Here is a 21035-nt window from a genome sequence, read left to right as displayed (position 1 = left end):
TTCGTTCAGCATAAGTCTTGCGTACGACTTACGCTGAACGAAAAAACCTTCGGTTTTTAGAGGGTTCCGGTTGCGGAAGTTCGGATAAAGGGTAAGTCGTGCGCACGACCCCCCGCCGAGCCCAACAACCGCCGACCCCGCCAGCCCCGACAACCGCCGACCCCCCCCCCCCCCCCCCCCGCGGACCCCGCCAGCCCCGACAACCGCCGACCCCGCCAGCCCCGACAACTGCCGACCCCCCCCCCCGCGTACCCCGCCGGCGCCGACCCCGACTGACTTACGCTGAGCGTCAGCGTAAGTCGTGCGCGCGGACCCCCGCCGACCCACCTTCCGAAATCCGAAATTCTCCTTTATCCGAAACTCGGCTGGTCCCGAGGTTTTCGGATAAAGGATAGTCTACCTGTACTGATGCCTTTTTATCATCCTCTATTTCATTTGCTGTGCAATATACCTCCACTCTGTCCACATATGTGGTCCAATCCTCTATATCGCTATCGAAAGCAGTAATATTGCCAGTCTTATGCATCCTGAAAAAAAATGGCGCCTCCTGCGATTTCCTTTCTTCCCCGCAGAAAAAAAATGGCGCCTCCCGCGCTTTCCCGCCGCTGCTGACAACGCTGTTCTCCGCGGTTTTTATTTACATCGGTATTTTTAATAGGTGGAGACTCGTCCCCGCTGGACTCTCTGGGACTTTTCCCTCCTTCTGCTTGGTCCGAACGCCGACCTGCTTTGCAGCGCTGGCCGTCTCCTGAGTGCTCCACCCTCTGTCTCTGTTTGCCTCTGCCTTCGCTGCTCGGCCCCGCTGCAGAGCCAGCCGATGGAGCCCCAGCCCGCCGCCCAGGAAGGATTATTGCAGTACCTGCCACCGGCTCGGCTAGCTGGTGAAACCAGTTTTTTTTTTCTTTCTTGTTTTTCTTCGACTTTCGTCTGAGGAATCGATCTCCTTGAGGTGCTGCCGAATTGCAGGTATGTCCGTTTCCAATTCGTCGCCACTGTTGTATCCGTGTGTTAATGGAGACACGGAATGCAGGAGTTGGTTTCACAGGTGTTTACTGAACAAAGTCTGGAGGTGAACTAACAGATACAAGACACTATACAGGCTTATATAGCCCGAGTGGCCATTACCGGCATTACAGTACACAGGGGCTCTTAAAGGCACATACACCACACCACACTCGGTCAAACGCTGCCTTGATGTCAAGGGCAGGCACTCTCACCTCGCCTCTGGAATTCAACTCTCTTGTCCATGTTTGGACCAAGGCTGTAATGAGGTCTGGAGCCGAGTGGTCCAGATGGAACCCAAGCTGAGTATCAGTGAGCAGGTTAATGGTGAGTAAGTGCTGCTTGATAGCACTGTCGACGACACCTTCCATCACTTTGCTGATGATTGAGAGCAGACTGATGGGGCGGTAATTGGTCGGTTTGGATTTGTCCTGCTTTTTGTGGACAGGACATACCTGGGCAGTTTTCCACATTGTCGGGTAGATGCCAGTGTTGTAGCTGTACTTGGAACAGCTTGGCTAGAGGCATAGCTAGTTCTGGAGCACACACCTTCAGCACGATAGCCGGGATATTGTCGGGGCCCATAGCCTTTACTGTATCCAGTGTGCTCCGCTGTTTCTTGATGTCACATGGAGGGAATCGAATTGGTTGAAGACTGGCTTCTGTGATGTTGGGGACCTCCGGAGGAGGCAGAAATGGATTATCCGCTTGGGACTGCTGGCTGAAGATGGTTACAATCGCTTCAGCCTTGTCTTTTGCACTCACATGCTGGGCTCCGCCATCATTGAGGATGGGGATGTTCCTTCTCCCGTAAGTTTAATTGTCCACCACCATTCACAACTGGATGTGGCAGGACTGCAGAGCTTTGATCTAATCAGTGGGTTGCGGGATTGCTTAATTCTGTCTATAGCATGCTGCTTCCACTGTTTCGCATGCATGTAGACCTGTGTTGCAGCTTCCCCAGGTTGGCACCTCATTTTTCGGTACGCTTGGTGCTGCTCTTGGCATGCTGTTTTACATTCCTCATTGAGCCAGGATTGGTCTCCTGGCTTGATGGTAATGGTAGAGTGAGGGATATGCTGAGCTATGAGGTTACAGATTGTGGTGGACTACAATTCTGCTGCTAATGGCTCACAGTGCCCCATGGATGCCCAGTTTTGAGTTGCTAGATCTGTTATGAATCTATCCCATGTAGCACGGTGGTAGACGGGACTTCGTCGCCACAAGGACTGTGCGGTTGTCACTGCTACAATACTGTCATGGACAGATGCATCTGTGACAGGTAGATTGATGAGGATGAGGTCAAGTAGATTTTTCCCTCGTGTTGGTTCTCTCACTACCTGCCGCAGGCCCAGTGTGGCAGCTATGTCCTTCAGGACTCGGCCAGCTTGGTTAGTAGTGGTGATACCGAGCCACTCTTGGTGATGGGCATTGAAGTCCCCCATCCAAAGTATGTTCTGTGCCCTTGCTACCCTCGGTGCTTCTTCCAAGTGGTGTTCAACATGGAGGAGTACTGATCCATCAGCTGAGGGAGGGCAGTAGGTGGTAATCGGCAGGTGGCTTTGCTAGCCCATGTTTGACCTGATGCCATGAGACTTCATGGAGTCTGGAGTTAATGTTGAAGACTCTCAAGGCCACTCCCTTCCAACTGTATACCACTGCCGAGGCATTGGAGGAGGAGATTTGAAGAGGAGGGGGACACTACCTGATGAGAGGGAACTGTTAACAATATCAGCTAACATGTGGGCCAGGAATTGAAGTTGGCTTATCGGCAGTCGGATAGGAATAGGGTGGAAATAAGTAAATGAAGTTGGCACATTTTCTGCAGTGTCCTGTTGAGTAACCACCTCTCCTCTGGAGATCGTCCATCCACGGCTGCCAACCTTATAGTTCCCCCAACCCCACACAGCTTGCTTCTACCTCCTTCCCATGGACTGCCCTGGTTAGACCTATAATTCGGCCTGTTCTTGCCCCACGGAACTTATTTCTTCCTATCGCGACTCTTTTTCTTCCCTTGTCCAGTCTCTTCCCACCTACATCCATGACTCTTCCAACGCCCTCCGCCACTTTAACAGTTTCCAGTTTCCTGGCCCCAACTGTCTCCTTTTCACCATGGACGTCCAATCCTTCTACACCTCCATCCTCCACCAGGAAGGACGCCTGAGGGTGCTCAGCTTCTTCCTTGAACAGAGCCCCAACCATTCCCCATCCATCACCACCCTCCTCCGCCTGGTTGAACTTGTTCTCGCATTGAACAACTTATCCTTTGACTCCACTCACTTCCTCCAAATAAAAGATGTTGTTATGTGTACCCACATGCGTCCTAGCTATGCCTGCCTTTTCATGGGATATGTGGAACATTCTTTGTTCCACTCCTACCCTGGTCCCCTCCCTCACCTCTTTTTCCGGTACGTTGATGACTATCGGTGCTGTTTCCTGATCTCACCCTGAACTGGAAAATGTCATTCGATTTACTTCCAATTTCCACCCTTTCCTCACCTTCACATGGTCCATCTCTGACTCGACCCTTCCCTTCCTCGACTTCTCTGTCTCCATTTCCGGGTATAGGTTATCAACAAACATCCACTTTCAGCCCACTGACTCCCTCATCTACCTGGACTACACTTCCTCCCATCCAGTAAGGACTCTATTCCGTTCTCTGTGTAATGAGACAAGATTAATTAATGATCTCATTGTAAAGGATCCTCTAGGGAAGAGTGATCATAGCATGATTGAATTTCAAATTCAGTTTGAGGGTGAGAAACTTGTGTCTGAAACTAGTGTCCTAAACTTAAATAAAGGCAATTACAAAGGTATGAAGACAGAGTTGGCTAAAGTGGACTAGGAAAATAGATTAAAGGGTAAGATGGTAGATGAGCAGTGGCAGACATTTAAAGAGATATTTCATAACTCTCAGCAAAGGTTTATTCTAGTGAGAAAGAAAGACTGTAGGAGAAGGATAAACCATCCGTGGCTAACCAAGGAAGTTAAGGATGGTATCAAATTGAAGGAAAAGACATACAATGTTGCAAAGATTAGTGGTAGGCCAGAGGATTGGGAAATTTTTAGAAACCAGCAAAGGATGACTAAAAAAATAAAGAGGGAGAAGATAGATTATGAGAGTAAACTAGCTAAAAATATAAAAACAGTAAGAGCTTCTACAGGTAAAGCTTCTAAAGGAAGAAAGTAGCTAAAGTAAACGTTGGTCCTTTAGAGGATGAGACTGGGGAATTAATGGGAAATGGAAATGGCAGAGACTTTGAACAAACATTTTGTATCAGTCTTCACAGTAGAAGACACTAAAAGCATTCCAATAATAATTGATAGGGCTATAGGGAGGGAGGAACTTGAAACAATCACTATCACTAAAGAAAAAGTACTCGGTAAAATAATGGGACTAAAGGTGGACAAAATGCTGCAGAACAAAAGGACCCTGGGGGTCCTTGTGCATGAAACACAAAAAGTTAGCATACAGGTACAGCAAGTAATTAGGAAAGCAAATGGAATATTGGCCTTTACTGCAAGGGGGATGGAGTATAAAAGTTGGGAAGTCTTGCTACAACTGTACAGGGCGTTGGTGAGACCACACCTGGAGTACTGCGTACAGTTTGGTCTCCTTATATAAGGAAGGATATACTTGCATTAGAGGCAAGTCAGAGAAGGTTTACTCGGTTGATTCCTGAGTTGAAGGGTTTGTCTTATGAGGAAAGGTTGAGCAGATTGGGCCTATACTCATTGGAGTTTAGAAGAATAAGAGGTGATCTTATTGAAACATAAGATTTTGAGGGGGCTTGACAGGGTAGATGCAAGGAGAATGTTTCCCCTCGTGGGGAAATCTCGAACTAGGTGGCAGAGTTTCAGAATAAGGGGTCGCCCGTTTAAAACGGAGATGAGGAGGAATTTCTTCTGAGGGTTGTGAATCTTTGGAATTCTCTACCCCAGAGAGCTGTGGAGGCTGAGTCGTTGAATATATTCAAGATGGAGCTAGACAGATTTTTGAAAAACATGGGAATCGAGGGTTATGGGGAGTGGGGAGTTGAGGCCAAGATCAGATCAGCCATGATCATATTGAATGGCGGAGCAGGCTCGAGGGGCCGAATGGCCTACTCCTGCTCCTATTTCTTCTGTTCTTTGTACAATCATTCCTTTTGTCATTTAATCTCTCCTGCCTTTCACCCTATCACAGACCTTCCCTTTTGTCCTTTCCGCCCCTCCCCCTTTCCTTGCCCCTGTACTTGTTTAAAAACTGTTAATCTCTAACTTTTTCCAGTTCTGACGAAAGGTCATCGACCTGAAACGTTAACACTGTTTCTCTCTCCACAGATACTGCCTGATCATCTGAGTATTTCCAACATTTTCTGTTTCTATTTCAGATTTCCAACATGTGCGGTATTTTGATTTTCTATAAAGTATTTGTATTTCTTGTCTGGTATAAATGTACAATTGAGTTCCTCTTGGGGGTGGGGGAGGGAGGGGAGAGAGGAAGTCCCTTTTTGTTTAAAATGGATTTGGAAAGTTTAATATTTTGAAATTAACCATATTTATTTGGTGCCGTGTGATGAGAACCTCCAAGCAAATGTCGTAATCAACTGCATACACCTTACTGAAATGTTCTAGAAACCTTGAATCAAAATGGTTTCTAGACACATTTTCTACCACCTGCCCCTACCCCTTTGAGATCCAATATTCAAGCCTTATTGATCCTCGGTATTTATTGATTTTTAAGTGATTATTTTGATCTTCCCAAGAATGCCGTAACATTTTTGCACCAAAATGTAAAATGTAATCAGCTATGTTTTATTATTTAATTAATGCTGTAAATTCAGAAAAGTCCTGAAATCTCTTGAAAGAAAAATCTACTTCAGAAATTTCTCAAAAATCATTAATGTAAAGATTTTGTGAGTGAAAACCTAAGGTGAAATCTATTAAGTATTCTCTGGATAAACTGAGTTTACTATGTAAATAGAGCTATATGTAAAAATGTCTGACCTCAATTGGCTGCATTAATACTAAAACTATTATTCAACAGGATTGGTCGTGTTTTCAGGAAGCTGGGAAAAATGAACATGGTGAAGAGGATCATGGGCCGACCACGGCAGGAGGAATGTAGTCCTCAGGATAATGCACTTGGCCTTATGCACTTGCGTCGCCTCTTCATGGAACTGTGTCATTCACCACGGCACATGACACAGAAGGAACAGGAGGAAAAGCTCTACATGATGCTGCCAGTTTTTAACAGGGTGAGTACAGGCACCAGGTAGCACTAGTAGAGGGAAGTAATGGTAGCTGTTTGTCAGATAAGAAAGCATTCATCTTTAGGCAAGGACAACTTAGTCTTCACCAATTATAACCTAAGACAGAACTGAAAGAAAGATGAATAGCCATGGAATCTAATTTTATATTGTTGACTGTTTATGCCCATGGATGTAATGAGTTCCTCCAGTCTTGGTTTGATTCTCTTAGGCGGGCCTATATACTTAAAATAGCTTGTAATCTTAACGGTTTGTTTTGGATGATTCAAGGTTGAGCACTCGCACGTTTGTAAGCAAAGGGTGTGCTAAGGTTAGGGTTGCTTTCAGGGTTATTTATCTTTCCTAGGCAGTACTAGTTTGGTTAATAATATTACTGCAGGGAGTACGATACTAATGTTCTTGAGGACTGCCTTGCAAATGGATTGCATTTGTAAATTTGTGCTGAATTGTGTGTCGCTGCTCTCTTACTATTTGCTTTATTTTCTCTCTCCTATAAATACCAGAAGGAAATTCGATTTTTAACAACTGATAGTATTTGTACGTCGCATTTTTTTTTAAATTTCAAAGACCTTTTAGTAGAGTCATAGAGTCATAGAGTTTTACAGCACAGAAAGAGGCCCTTCGGCCCATCGTGTCTGCGCCGCCCATCCATCCCTGTCCAGTCTAATCCCATTTTCCAGCATTTGGTCCATAGCCTTGTATGCAATGGCATTTCAAGTGCTCATCCAAATGCTTCTTGAATGTTGTGAGGGTTCCTGCCTCCACCACCCTTTCAGGCATTGAGTTCCACATTCCAACCACCCTCTGGGTGAAAAAGTTCCTCCTCAAATCCCCTCTAAATCTCCTGCCCCTTACCCTGAATCTATGCCCCTCTGTTATTGACCCCCCCACTAAGGGGAAAAGTTCCTCTTTATCTACCCTATCTATGCCCCTCATTATTTTGTACACCTCAATCAGGTCCCCCCTCAGCCTTCTCTGCTCCAAGGAAAACAACCCCAGCCTGTCCAGCCTCTCTTCATAGCTGAGGCGCTCCATCCCAGGTAACATCCTGGTGAATCTTCTCTGCACCCTCTCCAAAGCAATCACATCCTTCCTATAGTGAGGCGACCAGAACTGCACACAGTACTCCAGCTGTGGCCTCACCAGCGTTTTGTACAGCTCCATCATAACCTCCCTGCTCTTATATTCTATGCCTCGGCTAATGAAGGCAAGTATCCCATATGCCTTTTTAACCACCTTATCTACCTGCTCCGCTGCCTTCAGGGATCTATGTACATGTACACCAAGGTCCCTCTGACCCTCTGTACTTCCTAGGGTCCTACCACTCATTGTGTATTCCCTTGCCTTATTTGTCCGTCCAAAATGCATCACCTCGCACTTTTCAGGGTTAAATTCCATTTGCCACTTTTCCGCCCATCTGACCAACCCGTTTATATCGTCCTGTAGCCGGAGGCTTTCCTCCTCGCAATTTACCACCCCACCAATTTTCGTGTCATCTGCGAACTTACTGATCATACCTTTTACATTCTCATCCAAATCATTTATGTAGATCACGAACAACAAGGGACCCAGCACCGATCCCTGAGGTACCCCACTGGACACAGGCTTCCAGTCACAAAAGCAACCTTCAACCATCACCCTCTGCCTCCTGCCACTCAGCCAGTTTAGGATCCAACGCGCCAAGGCACCCTGGATCCCATGGGCTCTTACCTTCTTGACCAGTCTCCTATGCGGGACTTTGTCAAAAGCTTTACTGAAGTCCATGTAAACCACATCCACAGCATTTCCCTCATCCACCCCCCTAGTCACCCCCTCGAAAAATTCGATCAGATTTGTTAGACATGATTTACCCTTGACAAAGCCATGCTGACTATCCCCGATTAATCCTTGCCTCTCCAAGTGGAGATTAATTTTGTCCCTCAGAATTTTTTCCAATAATTTCCCCACCACAGATGTTGGACTCACTGGCCTGTAATTCCCTGGTTTATCCCTGCTACCCTTCTTGAATAATGGTACTACGTTAGCTGTTCTCCAGTCCTCTGGTACATCCCCTGTGGCCAGAGAGGTTCTGAAAATTAGTGTCAGAGCCCCTGCAATCTCCTCCCTTGCCTCCCACAGCAGCCTGGGATACATCTCGTCCGGGCCTGGGGATTTTTCCACTTTTTGGCCCGCTAAAACCGCTAGCACCTCCTCCCTCTCGATGCTAATATGTTCAAGTATGTCACAGTCCCCTTGCCCGATTTCTATGTCTGCATCGTCTTTCTCCATAGTAAGCTGCATGTTTCCTTTATTCTAGAACATTGCTGTTCATAACCTTGAGATATGAAGAATAAAAATAATGAATTAGCATTTATATAGTGCAGTTCATGTTTTCAAGATATCCAAAAGCCCATCTAGCCACTTTTGAAATGTTGCCACTGTTATGTAAGCTAATGTGGCAGTCAATCTGTGTACAGCAAGGTCCCATAAACAGCAATAAGATGAATGACCAGTTAATCCAGTTTTTTTGTGGTGTTACTTGAGGGATAAATGTTGGCCAGGATAATGAGAGAAACCCCCCATCTCCTCTTTGAATAGTACTATGGGATCTTTTACGTCCACCTGAGTGGGCAGTCATGGCCTCGATTTAATATCTCATTGAAAGTACAGCACCTTCGATGATATGGCAACCCCCTCAGTACCCTACTGAGGGGGCTCCTGCCAATGCCTTTCAGATTTAATCTTGTCTCAGCACAAAAACAAGGACGGTTCTGTGGTAAACCACTGTTTGTATTCCACTGTGTACATGCCTGGACATGCCTCGGCTGACTCCTCCCACAAGTCCTAGTATAAAGGTGACTGCTCCCCAGCCCTTTGTATTTCTGGACCGGTCGACCACTCGAGGCAGACCTTCATTCTTTTGTTAATAAAAGCCTTTAGTTACTCTCTTAACTCTCAGTCTTTTATGAGTAATTGATAGCGCATCAATTTTATTAACAAAATTTTTATAATGGAGAAGATCCTCACACCAGCATGCCTGGACTTAGATCATCGGGAGGCGGACTCATCCACCAAGTTTACTCACTGGCTTAAGTGTTTCGAAAAATTCCTGACCGCCTCCGCAGCAATCAAATCGGACGAGGACAAACTGGATGTCCTGACCTCCAAAGTGAACCACCGAGTGTACTCGGTCATCCAAGACGCGACCTCGTACGCGGACGCTATCAAGCTCCTCAAGGACCAGTACACGCGCCCAGTGAACGAAGTGTACGCCAGGCACCTTCTGGGGAGTCGTAAACAACAACCTGGGGAATCGACCGTGGAATACCTTCAGGCACTGTCTGTGCTCGGCCGGGCCTGTGGTTGTAAGGATGTAAAGGCCGCCGTGTACACAGAGGAACTTATCCGGGACGCTTTTGTAGCGGGCCACAGATCCAATTACACCCGACAGCGACTGTTGGAGCAGAGTGACCTCGACCTCAACAAGGCCTCTGAACTCGCACTATCATTGGATGCAGCCTACCGGGGCATGGATGCCTACTCCTCTGCACCGTGGACGCCACGGGGAATGACAGCCTGGGACACGGTAGGACCGCCTCATAGCGCCGTGCCACCCCAGCCACACCCCAGCAACGGCCCAACTACCGCAGCAGTGTCCCAAGGCCAGACAGCAGTGCCCCAAGGCCAGAAATGCTACTTCTGTGGCCAGGCAAAACACCCCAGAGCGCGCGGCCCGGCGAAAAATGCGATCTGCTCGGGCTGCGGGAAGAAGGGACACTACGCTAACGTCTGCAGGGCCAAAGCCACCCCGAACCCCAGCAGCGCCGCGTGTGGGCCATGCGGGCCGCCATCTTGGGCCTCCCCGGCCATGTGCGAACCACCGGTACAGCAGCCATTTTGGACGCCTCCAGCCACATGGGGATCATGGACGCCGCCATCTTGGACGACAGCCGGAACGCAGCAGGCCCCCAACACCGCCTCATCTGATACCCGCAGCGACACACCGACCCCTACGCTGGCATCCGTTACACTGGACCAAGCGAGACCGCACCAGCTGGCCAGTTCCACAATGGACATTAAGGTAAATGGCCACGATACAATCTGCCTTTTTAACTCTGGGAGCACGGAGAGCTTCATCCACCCCGACACGGTGCGGCGTTGCTCTCTCCCAGTCCTGCCTGCGCACCAGCGGATTTCTATGGCCTCCGAGTCCCAGTCGGCGGACATCGGCGGCTACTGCGCAGTGACACTCGTAGTAGACGGGACCGTGTACGATCATTTTAAACTTCTGGTCCTGCCTGACCTCTGCGCTGCCGTCCTGCTGGGGTTAGATTTTCAGTGCCACCTTAAAAGTGTTACGATGGCGTACGGTGGACCCCTACCCCCACTCACAGTCCGCAGCCAGCAGCTCCCAAATTGCCCGCCGCGCACCAGGTGCAACCTCTCCACACTCAGAGTAACCCCCCCACCACTGTTGGCTAACCTCGCCCCAGACTGTAAGCCCATCGCCACAAAGAGCAGGCGATACAGTGCCGGGGACAGGGTTTTCATTAAAACCGAAGTGGAGCGGCTCCTGAAGGAAGGGATTATTGAGGGCAGCACCAGCCCCTGGCGAGCCCAGGTTGTGGTCGTTAAGACCGGCAAGAAGCAGCGCCTGGTCATCGACTACAGCCAGACAATAAATCGCTACACCCTGCTGGACGCCTACCCACTCCCCCGCATAGCTGATATGGTCAACCAGATCGCGCAGTACCGCGTCTTCTCGACCATTGACCTGAAATCAGCGTACCACCAGCTCCCTATCTGCCCTGAGGACCGCCAGTATACTGCCTTTGAGGCAAACGGCCGCCTCTACCACTTCCTTAGGGTTCCCTTTGGCGTCACCAACGGGGTCTCCGTCTTCCAAAGGGAGATGGACCGGATGGTAGATCAAAATGCGTTGCAGGCCACTTTCCCATATCTGGACAATGTGACCATCTGCGGCCGTGACTTGCAGGACCATGACACAAACCTCTCAAAATTCCTCCGCACCGCCCAACTCCTGAACCTGACATATAACAAGGAGAAGTGCATATTCCGCACAAACCGCCTTGCCATCCTTGGCTGTGTTGTGGAACACGGAGTCATTGGCCCCGACCCCGACCGGATGCGTCCCCTTATGGAACTTCCACTGCCCCACTGCCTCAAGGCCCTGAAGAGGTGCCTAGGGTTTTTCTCCTATTATGCCCAGTGGGTCCCCTACTATGCGGACAAGGCCCATCCGCTGATCAAGTCCACCTCTTTTCCCTTGACGGCAGAGGCCCGCTTAGCCTTCCACCGTATCAAGGAAGACATTGCCAAAGCCACCATGCACGCAGTGGATGAATCCATCCCCTTCCAGGTGGAAAGCGACGCGTTCGACTTTGCCCTGGCCGCTACCCTCAATCAGGCGGGGAGACCCGTGGCCTTCTTTTCACGAACCCTCCAAGGCCCGGAGACCAGACACTCCGCTGTTGAGAAGGAGGCCCAGGCGATTGTGGAGGCTGTGCGTCATTGGAGGCACTACCTGGCCGGAAAACGATTTACCCTGCTCACTGACCAACGTTCAGTTGCTTTCATGTTTAACAACAAGCAGAGGGGCAAAATCAAAAATGACAAGATCTTGAGGTGGAGAATCGAACTTTCCACCTACAATTACGAGATCTTGTACCGGCCCGGGAAGCTCAATGAACCCCCGGATGCTCTATCGCGTGGCACCTGCGCCAGCGCGCAGATCGATAGACTGCGGGCCCTCCACAATGACCTCTGCCACCCGGGGGTCACCAGGTTCTTCCACTTCATCAAGGCCCGCAACCTGCTTTACTCTATTGAGGAGGTCAGGACCATGACCAGGAACTGCCAAGTCTGCGCTGAGTGCAAACCGCACTTTTATAGACCAGACAGGGCCCACCTGATAAAAGCCACTCGCCCCTTCGAGCGCCTGAGCGTTGATTTTAAAGGGCCTCTCCCCTCCTCCGACCGCAATGTGTACTTCCTCAATATTATTGATGAGTACTCCCGTTTCCCGTTCGCCATCCCCTGCCCGGACATGACCAGTGCCACGGTCATTAAATGTCTGAACGACCTCTTCACCCTGTTCGGTTTCCCCAGCTATATCCATAGCGACCGGGGCTCATCGTTTATGAGCGACGAACTCCGTCAGTACCTGCTAACTAAGGGTATTGCCACAAGCAGGACCACCAGTTATAACCCCCGGGGGAACGGACAGGTGGAAAGAGAAAATGCGACAGTTTGGAAGGCCGCCCTGCTAGCCTTAAAGTCTAGGGGCCTTCCAACCTCCCGCTGGCAGGATGTGCTCCCCGATGCGCTCCACTCTATTCGGTCACTGCTCTGCACTGCCACTAACGCCACCCCTCATGAGAAAATGTTTGTCTTCCCAAGGAAGTCCACATCGGGGACATCGCTACCGCCATGGCTGACGTCCCCAGGGCCGGTCCTACTGAGAAGGCACGTGAGGACCCATAAAACGGACCCCCTGGTTGAGAGGGTCGACCTCCTCCACGCCAACCCCCAGTATGCTTACATTGCATACCCGGACGGGCGGGAGGACACAGTCTCCATAAGAGACCTTGCACCCTCGGGGGCCGCAGTAACCCAGTACTCACTACCACCCCCCCCCCCCCCCACGATCCGATATCCAGCCCCAGCAGACGGCAGGCCTGGGCCCCGCGACCTGCTCGACATCTACGAGGACGACACGCCTGTGCCACAGCCCACGCAGGACTCTACGCCGGAAGCTCCACTACCCCTGCCGTCGCCACGCCGATCACAGCGGCAGACAAGACCTCCGGAGAGACTCCAATACACTAACTTTTAATACACTTCACCCCGCCGGACTCAATTTTAAACAAGGGGTGAATGTGGTAAACCACTCTTTGTATTCCACTGTGTACATGCCTCGGCTGACTCCTCCCACAAGTCCTAGTATAAAGGTGACTGCTCCCCAGCCCTTTGTATTTCTGGACCGGTCGACCACTCGAGGCAGACCTTCATTCTTTTGTTAATAAAAGCCTTTAGTTACTCTCTTAACTCTCAGTCTTTTATGAGTAATTGATAGCGCATCAGGTTCCAAGTATGATATTCTGTAGTTGCTGAGTTAGCTGATCTCAGCCGGGGCAGCAATAGAGTTGCTACAAAGGCCCGAATTTTGTGGTGGTAATGACGGCGAAACTGTCAGCATTCACTGTCATTATCCCTCTGAAATGGACTAACTTCAGGATTTAGCGCATGTGCAGATAAACGCGGAAATCCTGAAGTTGAGGTCAGTCATTCCCTCCTCCGCCACAGGCTGTGCTGTGGACCTGAACCCACAGCCGGCAATCGGTGAAATCAGTTGAACTGATGAAAACTTAAGCTTTTCCAATCTAATATCGCTGTTAAATACCCCATAAAAAGTTAAACCTTGTTGGAATAGGTGTAACTAGGTTTTTTAACAGCATATTGAATGCTGAACAACCATTCTGATCCTGAAAAACTAATTTTATATGTGTGGAATGGCAATTGCTCTATTATGATTAAAAAATACTAGATTTTTAAAATAATAAATATTTTGTTAAATTTTTTTTTTCCAAAGTTTGTTTGATACTTCAGCTTCTACCTTAACACTGTGCATGTCCCAATCTTTATTTTGCTCTCTGTAAAAATGTTTAAAAGTGATTTGATAATCTGTGCTTTTTATTTTCTGGTTTGCTGGCTGAGAATTCTTAATGTGATTGGCAGCTCAGACAGCTTGATGGCATCACTGCTGCTCTATGCTGGGGATCCCCTTTTGACAGCGCTACAATCAATTTAACGTCAAGAAAGCTAAAGTTTTTGCCACAGAGGTAGTAAGATCTTTATGGACAGCTTTCTTCGAGGTCAGCGGGGATCCCCGTCGCTTCGCTGCTGACCACAAATTCCTGGTCAATGAGCTACAGCATGCGTGGGTTGCACAAGTAAAAACTGTTTAGGGTTCCCACTGCTGACTGCTATCCAGCCACCTGCAAATATGAATATGTGGATGTGAGCTGACCCCAGAATTTTCTGTGATGATCTCCATTGTCAAATACTCTCAGCGTTAATTGTCAAGGCTCACTTATGAATGATGGCCACTTAGTTGAGGTATTGGAAGGTGACGGTTGCCCATGGAACTGTAACCCCTGCAAGGAAGCCAATGTCAATGTGAAAAGCTGTGTTAGGATAAATTGTTGCCCTTGAAATCCATAGAATAATTACTCCATATAAAAGTTTGTACATACAAATTACATGACTGTCTCATTTGGGCGTCCCAATTCAGCGACACTTCTCTATTTCCCATATAGTTAATGTTATGGATGTTGTTGACCCTTCCTACAGCCAGTTCCCATTCACTGTTATCCTAATCCAGGCTCCCTGGCAATGGGTATCAATAACTGAAGCAACAATCTTATTTTGGTAAGATGTGTCATACACCCAAAGCCTTTCCAGCATCTACAAGGCACAAGTCTGGAGTGTGATGGGATACTCTCCACTTGTCTGGATGAGTGCAGCTCCAACAACACTCAAGAAGCTCGACACCATCCAGGACAAAGCAGCCTGCTTGATTGGCACCCCATCCACCACCTTAAACATTCACTCCCTCCACCACCGGCGTACCGTGACTGCAGTGTGTACTATCTACAAGATGCACTGCAGCAACTCGCCAAGGCTTCTTCGGCAGCACCTCCCAAACCCGTGACCTCTACCATCTAGAAGGACAAGGGCAGCAGGCGCATGGGAACACCATCACCTGCAAGTTCCCCTCCAAGTCACACACCATCCTGACTTGGAAGTATATCACCGTTCCTTCATCGTCGCTGGATCAAAATCCTGGAACACCCTCCGCAACAGTACTCTGGGAGTCCCTTCACCACACTGACTGCAGCGGTTCAAGAAGGTAGCTCACCACCACCTTCTCGAGGGCAACTAGGGATGGGCAATAAATGCTGGCATTGCCAGCGACGCCCACGTCCCGTAAACAAATTTAAAAAAAACTCCCAATTTGGCTTATTAGGTGTGTGACATATCTTAATGATCACAAACAAGGGAAGAAATTATAAATAATACTAGAGGTCTTGATGTGTTGCGGCCCGGGTGACTACTGTTGTACAATGCAATGCATAAATGTTGCATAATGACTGACTATACAGTTTTAAAGGGAATACAGTTGCTTAGATGTGATTTGTTTAGTTGACATGAGTATTTGGCATAATCATGCTTATTGAGGTAACTACTGTAGCTGAAAATGATTGTGGCTTACTTGTCTATAGTATACTCGTATATGACAATGCCCAGATGTATCTCTGATTTAATTCATTTGGAAATATTGCCCGAGAACAGAATGAGTTTCAATATAATGCATTGAGACGCATTATGCCTTGTAGAAATTTAGGAAGTACAGTGTCAATGTTCACCGTGGTAACATATATGCTGAAATTGGGGGAAAAAAACAAAGACTTGCATTTATGTAGCACTTTTGATGACCTCAGAATGTCCCAAAACACTTTGGCCTAGAAATTCGGTTGGTAGCGCCAGCGATTAGTGCCTAATGAGTCCGAAATTTGGGGCGTTACCCAATGTTCGGGCGGGCGCAATGAAGATAGCGACACCTCCCATATTGACTATACATTTAGCGCCTGCGCTAACTGTTAGCGCGCGCCCGCGTGCGCAGGCAGATCATGACGTCATTTCAGTGTGCAACGCCTTTTTGGAGCCCCTGACCGGATATTCGGTGGTGCCCGGAACCTTTCCGCCTAGCGCTATTAGTGACAGATCGATGGAACGTTCCCAGGCCCTTCTCGGAGTCGGGGGCGCTATTTAAAGGGGACAGCTCTAGTATAAAAGCTGCAGCCACTTGGCCTGTTCATTGTGATTGTTGCTGGAGCGAGTTGGTGAGCTACTGTTGAGCAGTTTTTTTTGGATTTAGCCTTCGAATACTTGGGACCTTCAGACCTGTCCGGAGCAGTTGGAGCGCTACACATTACAGTGTGTTGCCCGTCTGGCATCGGAATGGGAGCTGCTTTGGAGGGGAACGTCCTCATGGCCGGACACTTTGAAGGGGCACAGAGACGGCGGGAGAGAGGGCCGGGATTGGCCAGAAGGAGGAGGGGCAATGGAGGTCGGCCAATCCGAAGATACGCTGCAAGGGTATTCAGGCAGCAGGTGTCGTACCTTGCCATGTCGGAGGAGCAGTGTGTGCGAAGGCTCCGATTCGGTAAGGAGGTTGTGACTGAGCTGTGCCACCTGCTTGCTGAGGATCTGCAGCCGCGTCTACGGTGCAGGACCTCTCTGTCGGTGGCCGTCAAAGTGACTGTTGCCCTCAACTTTTACAACAGCGGATCCTTTCAGTCAGCCACTGGGGACATTGCGAATATATCTGTTTGCAGTGCATTGTTGCATCCGGCAAGTGACAGCTGCCCTTTATAGAAGAAGGTGTCAATTCATCACCTTCCCCCTGACCCTGGAGAAGCAGGCGGAGCGCGCGCAGGGCTTCGCTGCTATTGCGGACTTCCCCATGGTGCAGGGGGCGATTGATTGCACACACGTGGCTTTGCGGGCGCCGTTACTGAATCCTGAGGACTTCCGCAACCTCGAGGGGTTCCACTCCCTCAATGTCCAGCTGGTCTGTGACCACCGCCAAATGATCATGGCAGTCAACGCGCAATTCCCTGGGAGCAGCCACGATGCGTTCATCCTGCGGCAGACCTCCGTTTCTGACCTTTTTGAGGGGCCGGCTCACCCACGAGGCTGGCTTCTTGGTGACAAGGGCTATCCTCTCTGCCCATGGCTCATGACCCCACTCCGTTTGCCCGCCACCCCGGCAGAAGAGCTGTACAACAGCAGCCATCAGGCGACCAGGAACATTGTGGAGCACACTATTGGTGTGCTCAAACAGCGTTTCCGCTGTCTAGACCATTCGGGGGGAGCCCTGCCGTACTCGCCGGAGCAAGTGGGTCGCATCGTCGTCGTCTGCTGCATGCTCCACAACTTGGCCATTCGACGAACCCAGCCAATGCCAGCTGTCCCTCGAGGTCCAGCAGAACAGGCGGAGGAGGAGGAGGAAGAGCAGGCGGACGAGGAGGAGGAGCATGCGGACGAGGAGGAGGAGGAAGATGGGAGGGCTCCTGAAACTGGGAGGGCTCCTGGAACTGGAAGGGCCATCCGTCAGAGGCTCATCAGGACTCGGTTCGAGGCCCCTCTGACGGAATGATGGGTGTCAATCGTCCTGCGCACTTCGGATCGTACAAAGCCTCTGAAGGCCACCATGAGTGTAAATAGTTACGAGTACCATTGTAAATTAAAACTTTTCTTTATTGTCAAAAAAGTCCTTCCTTCCAGCACAACAACGTCATGTCAACAGAAACCATAACTAACAAAATAACAGTTAACTCTTTGGCAAAGCCGCAAAACTAAACAAACCATTTCCAACAATCACAACAGGTGAGGGAGTCCTTGAATTTGGGCAAAGAAACGTCTCGGCACCTCCCTCAACTGCTGGCCCCTTGATGGAAACCGACTTCTCTTTCGCGGTCGGCCCCTTCCCTCCCTGCTGCTCCTACGTAATTGAACCCCAGTGGATGGTCCGGCTTCCTCCTGATCCTCGTCTCCGGAGGCACTGGCACTGGCAGCTTCAGGGCGTGGAGCCCCAGTTGGTGATGCATCATCTGAAAGCAGGGAGGTGGAAGAGTGGCTTTAGCAAAAGGACAGGTTGGCGGAAAGGAATGGCAGATTGCAGCACACTGAGGAAGCATGCTGGCGGGGGGACCAAGTGGAAGGAGACAGCTGCAAAAGCTGAGAGCCTTACCCTCGCTGTCGAGAATGGGGTCGGCAGCTGCAGTGGTAACAGGACCAGACAGACGTCCTCCAAGAATCTGGTGCACTCTCTCCTCGAGATCCGTGAGAGTGACCACTTGTGGAGGTCCGCCACCGGTTCGAAGCTGGTCCTTGTGGATCGTCGCCAGCTTGGACTGCAGGGGAAAGAAGGGGAAGTTCTGTTACATGATGCCCTGAGTGATCATCTTATGCCCCCCATGGTGCAAGAGCCCTTACATGATGCCCTGAGTGATCATCTCATGCCCCCCATGGTGTAAGAGCCCTTACACAAGAGCCTTGAGTCAAATGTGCATGTGTGTGCCCAGAAAGGGCCATGGGTGCATGCTGACAGATGGCCATTGGGGCATCGCGCACCCTGTAGCCATGAAGTCAGGTGCAGATGGAGGGAATCAGAAGTTTGCATAAACAACATTCACCCTAACAACCCGAGTGAGGTTGTTGAATTTCTTCCTGCACTGAACAGGGCTCCTGGTCGCCATGCTGCTGGAGTTGACCCTCTGACAAACATCCCTCCAAGCTCGGCGGTACTCCTTTTGATTCGGCCTCCTGCCATTGTCAGGATAGAGAACATCTCGACGGCGCTCCACTGCGGACACCAACTGCTCCAGAGCCTCAGTGCTGAAGCGCTCTGCTCTCTGTCTCACCTCCTCCATCTTGACCAAGTTTTTTGCGCCAGAGAAGGGCGAGCGCCGATTCTGAGGCCTACAGGGCGATGAGTGTGGAAGCTGAGGCTGACTGACCCACCCCTTTAAGAGCCGGCCGGCGCCTGGAAGTCTCGTGGTTATCGGTAATTGAGATCACCTGCGCTGCGCCCGTCCGCGCCGATATTGGGTAGCGCCGGAAGTTTTGCGCCTTAGGAGGCCTGTGCAACGTCTGAATTCGCACCTCAATCCCCTTTGGGGGCAATGCAACCCAATATCGTGCCAGGCGGCGATAAGTTTCGTCTGGCTATAAACTTTGCGCAGCGTCAGTTCTAACGCCTCAAGTGGGGCTATACCCAATTTCTAGGCCTTTAAGCCATATAATGTAGTCACTGTTGTAATATAGGAAACAATACAGAAAGTGTTGTCTTAAGAAAAATACATTCAACACGAGTTCCCCTAAGTGTGCGATTAATTCAAAAGGATTACTAGTTATTTAAAGACAATAAACATGTTAACTATTTCTCTGACCAGTAAGAAGAATCTTTAAGTTACTGAAATTAATTTAATGTCCAGTTCAGTCATTATAGGAAAGTAGAGGAGAAACCTAAGCCATTGAAAAAGGTGGCTAAGAGGTAAATAAAAAAGCTAAAGATGTAGAAAAGATAATCCAAAAGAATTCAAGTTAAATTATGGCAGGACAATGATGTTCAAATTTGCAAAAGACCAATTTAGGATCGATGTCAGTGAGTTCTTCTGGCAAAGAAAAAACGGAAATCGTTTAATAAACATGAGGGGAGACTAGATTTCTTCTGGATGGGTAAACTGTGATGGGCCGCATGACCTTTCTCATCCATATCTATCTTATGAACCCTGGGAGCTTGTAAATCTGCTAGGAATGTTTTGAATTTATTGTTAATGTTTTCTACCAGTGGTTGTGTATTTGTAGTTCTTGAAATATAAAATAGGCCTTTTTGAACTACTGCTGAAGTGCAAGCAGTTACTAAATACTAGAATTCAAATAAATTTTGTTACAAAAATAATTTTTTGTAGAAAAGAATAACTTTAATTTGTATAGCCCTTTATTATGTCATCAAAGCATGTCACACAATGAAGTACCTTTTTGGATTGCAGTACAGTCCATTCTTGATGAACGTTGCCTTTTTTGCTTAATTCAAATTACTGGATAATTTTTTTATCAAGAGTATACTAACTATTTTTCCGCAAAAAATCTTTTACCATTTTAGAATGGTGCATTTATAAATAAAAAGTACATTTTGAATCCCCCAACTGAATCTATTTTATATGTATAATTATATATTAAAAATGGTGGGTGGCTGCAACATCCCATAGGTCTTGTGCCTGTAGTTGGCACTATTAAGGTCACGTTTTGTAACTCATTAAATATAGTGATGCTCAACTAACATTATGTGACAGACCCACTGTATTGTCCTGGAGCTTCCTATCTCAGTTTTTTTTACTTTACAACTGTCCTAAAACCTAATGGTTGGATAACCAATCTTCTTCCATACATTAGTAGTGTTCTAAGTAGTGGACAGTGGAATGTCTATGGATGTTATTTATATGGACTTCCAGAAGGCATTTGATAAAGTCCCTCGAGACTGTTAGCTAAGGTTGAAGCCCATGACATTGAAGGCAAATTATTGACCTGGTTAGGAAATTGGCTCATCGGCAGGAGACAGAGAATAGGGATAATGGGCATGTACTCTAATTGGCAAGATGTGACTTGGTGTCCCGCAGGGATCTGTGTTCAGGCCTTAACTATTCACCATATATATTAACAACTTAGAGGATGGGATATAAAGCCACACATCCAAAGATACAAAGATAGGCGGCAGTGTAGATGAAAGCAGAAAATTACAAAGGGATGCAAGGGGGAGGGATTCAAATTCCTGGGCCATTGGAACCGGTTCTGGGGGAGGTGGGACCAGTACAAACTGGATGGTTTGCACCTGGGCAGGACCGGGACCGATGTCCTAAGGGGACTGTTTGCTAGTGCTGCTGGGGAGGGTTTAAACTAAAATGGCAGGGGGTTGGGAACCTGTGCAGGAAGACAGAGGAAAGGGAAGCAAGGATAGAAGCAAAAGACAGGAAGGAGAAAAGCAAAAGTGGAAGTCTGAGAAATCAAGGGTGTAAATCAAACATGGCCGCAGTAAACAATAATTCTAAAAGGTCTAAGAGTGTTAAAAAAAAAATAAGCCTGAAGGCGTTGTGTCTTAATGCGAAGAGCTTTCATAATAAGGTGGATGAATTAGCTGCACAAATAAATGTA

General features: G+C 48.5%; 1 protein-coding gene across 2 annotated transcripts in view; it reads left to right on the top strand.

Moving 5' to 3' along the window:
- The window catches only part of wdfy3 (WD repeat and FYVE domain containing 3), a 583406-nt gene that overhangs the window by 117681 nt on the left and 444690 nt on the right, over positions 1-21035 (top strand). For both annotated transcript variants that reach the window (XM_085963501.1, XM_085963491.1), the window contains exon 2: positions 6032-6242. In XM_085963501.1, the coding sequence (XP_085819627.1) occupies positions 6063-6242 (180 nt within the window). In that variant the 5' untranslated portion in view covers positions 6032-6062. The remainder of the gene's footprint in view (positions 1-6031; positions 6243-21035) is intronic.

This window comes from Somniosus microcephalus, chromosome 2, assembly GCF_052327205.1.
Source record: "Somniosus microcephalus isolate GS21.2 chromosome 2, FLI_Smic_1.0, whole genome shotgun sequence".
In the NCBI taxonomy this organism is placed as follows: Eukaryota; Metazoa; Chordata; class Chondrichthyes; order Squaliformes; family Somniosidae; genus Somniosus; species Somniosus microcephalus.
This window is presented reverse-complemented; position numbering and strand designations above follow the sequence as displayed.